Here is a 2,629-nt window from a genome sequence, read left to right on the forward strand (position 1 = left end):
TCCTAAAATTTTTTCAAAATATTTTTTCATTTCTTTCAAACGTAAAGTACTGAAACTAAAATAATTTTCTAGAACTTCTTGACTTTTGAAGGTTTTCCAGAGCTTGTTAAAAATTCTATGAATTTCCCAAGTCTTCCAAGTCTTATAGCAATCGTGTATTTTTATGTATTTTAAAATCAAATTCACATTGAGAAGTTTAGAGAAAAGTAGTTACCGGCTCACGAATCCTTTGAATTTGTATATCTTGATTGGCATTTAATTTCAGAACAACTTTTGGAAGCTTGATCTTTTTTTCCTGAGTGTCAATCAGTTTTTTGGTTTGTTCTCCTGAGCAAGGAGGAAACATTGATCCATTTACTAATTTTAGTTCATTTTGTACCGATTCAATAGGATTTCCATCTGCATTCTTGGGTTGTATATTTTTTTGAGGATTAGATTTCTGAAAATCGAAAAGATAAATCATTATAATTTTTATTTCATTCCGAAAATAAATTTACATTAGCAGGTTTAGAGAAAATTAGTTACCGCCTCGCAAATCCTTTGCAGTTGCGTTGCCACATTTGCGTTTAATTCCAGAATTTTGGGAAGCTCGGGGGTATTTTTTTCTTGAGCGTCAATCTTTTTGGTTGGCTCTTCTGAGCAAGAGGGAACTATTCGTATGCTTACTAATTTTAGTTTATTTTTAAGTTCAAACAGAGCTTCCTCTGCAATCTTGAGTTGAACATTTTTTTGAAGTATAGATTTCTGAAAATCGAAAAAGATGAATTATTGCAAATTTTCTTATCTGTAGGGTTGTAATATTTAGTCAGAGGTTTATAGAGAAAATTAGTCACCGGTTCAGGGCCCTTTTTCATCTGTACTGCTTCTTCAGCGTTTAATGCCAAAACAACTCTTGGAAGATTCGGTAATCGAACCTGAAAATTGTTATTAATTTATTATTTATTGAAGATCTTATTTAAATTTCAAATTTAAAACAAGAATTCATCAATAAATAGTTACCTCCACTTGAGCTGGTTTATTAACGTAAGCATGATCAGATAAAACAGAGACCTGGAAAATAAGAGAATCAAAATTGATCATTTAAAGTGTAGAATACAAAACATAAAGGTTAGTGGAGACATTCATAACAATCGATAATTTTTAATAATAAGGTACCTTATTCCTTCTCCTCCTAATTATTTTTTTCTCTGCGTTTTTCGGCCTGGTCGGCGGCTTAGGAAAAATAGTCGGCACTGCGTCTTGACTTAATTTTGTCCCACTTTCCGTTTTTTCCCACATTTCCGAAGTAAAGTGAGCCTACAAAATACATAAAATTGAAAAAAGAGTAAGTCATCAGGCTGAAAATACGAAAATGTCAATAATAAATCCAATAAATTCTAAACAATTATTAGTTATATATAAATTAAGAACAAAATAATGTCATATTTTTGTTTTCTACTTTGAGGTTATTTTGCTTACCTCACAAATTCTGCTTTTCAAACCTGGGTCCCAATCCGGTCTGTCAATCATTTTCAACCACAATTCTCGTTTTTCTGGACTTACCGGAAAAGATTTCATCGAAAATCCTTTTTCTGTCGAATTTCTGCAGTATAATATACAACATCCTCCCATTTTGACGTCTTAACAGTATTCCTAACCTATCGCGAACTTCACTATATCACTTTTGACACTTTTGTACCTTATTTAACCGATAAATCGTTGTTGCTTTTCGCAATCGTGAAAAATTTGTTCATACTAGTCTCTTTCATTGCTAAAAATAAGACGTAGAATCTTAAATGGTTAAAAAGTAGAAAAACAAATTTGCAGCAATTAAATAAATCAACTTCTACAGCGTTCACAGTCAATTCATTCAAAGTCTCGTGATCAAATTTCCCGCGGATATTGTTGGCTTTGAGCTTGAGGCACCTCATCTCTGCTTGAGGCTTAGGTTATGTAGAAAGTGTGTGTGTTTACGTGGTGTTTACGTTTACGACGTTTTACGAAAGGAGCGAAGATGTCAATCATGTCAATCCAATATCTCGGGAAATGTAATTGCATTTAATAAGCTTATTGATCGCTTTTTATAGTGAACAAAGATCTGAATTAGGATGAAATTCAATGATAAAGAACTTGCCGAGGCCAGTTTTGGGCCAGCAGTTCTGGAAGGTCGTTTAAATCACAAACGAGCTCACAAATCAGGTTAGAAAAATGTTTAATAATTCTATTTTTCCCATCTTCAAACTTATGTTGTTCGTACAATTTTGACTAGGTGCCAACACTTATTTTCATATCTAACATCTATTAAAAAGATGTAGTTTTGTTAAATTTGGGCAACATTGGTGTATTTGGGGTCTTTCCATATTTTGGGGGGATTTCTGAGGTCGCTACTTTTTGTAATTTAACCTATGCCGTCATCAACTCAAAGATATAATATCTCTGATCAAATGGCAAAATCAATCTGGTCTGACCTTCAGGGTGGGTTTTTACTGTTTTTCTATGTGACTTGTATTAAAATGTTGTATGTTAAAAATCGGATTAAAAATAAGGTTCTTATTGTACAATTTTGGTGGAGATAAATTTCGATGTCTTGCATTTATTTTTAATAATTAAATATAAAAGAAATTTTACTACTTTAAATTGTGAGTAGATC

The 2,629-nt window shown here is 32.2% G+C and overlaps 2 protein-coding genes across 3 annotated transcripts in view; one reads left to right on the plus strand and one right to left on the minus strand.

Annotated features, from left to right (window-relative positions):
- LOC117179951 (THAP domain-containing protein 5-like) overlaps positions 1-1,881 on the minus strand; it is a 5,744-nt gene extending 3,863 nt beyond the window's left edge. Inside the window, exons 1-6 of the mRNA XM_033372188.1 lie at positions 1,459-1,881; positions 1,156-1,296; positions 1,000-1,050; positions 834-914; positions 526-744; positions 215-439 (exon numbers count right to left, since the gene is read on the minus strand). Of these exons, the coding sequence (XP_033228079.1) occupies positions 215-439; positions 526-744; positions 834-914; positions 1,000-1,050; positions 1,156-1,296; positions 1,459-1,611 (870 nt within the window). The 5' untranslated portion in view covers positions 1,612-1,881. The remainder of the gene's footprint in view (positions 1-214; positions 440-525; positions 745-833; positions 915-999; positions 1,051-1,155; positions 1,297-1,458) is intronic.
- LOC117179952 (pleckstrin homology domain-containing family J member 1-like) overlaps positions 1,864-2,629 on the plus strand; it is a 3,047-nt gene continuing 2,281 nt past the window's right edge. Inside the window, exon 1 of one of the 2 annotated variants that reach the window (XM_033372190.1) lies at positions 1,864-2,027. In XM_033372190.1, the coding sequence (XP_033228081.1) occupies positions 1,994-2,027 (34 nt within the window). In that variant the 5' untranslated portion in view covers positions 1,864-1,993. Of the gene's footprint in view, positions 2,179-2,629 lie in introns of both variants that reach the window. The other variant, XM_033372189.1, reaches the window with a different exon arrangement.

Source organism: Belonocnema kinseyi, chromosome 9, assembly GCF_010883055.1.
Source record: "Belonocnema kinseyi isolate 2016_QV_RU_SX_M_011 chromosome 9, B_treatae_v1, whole genome shotgun sequence".
NCBI classification, from domain to species: Eukaryota; Metazoa; Arthropoda; class Insecta; order Hymenoptera; family Cynipidae; genus Belonocnema; species Belonocnema kinseyi.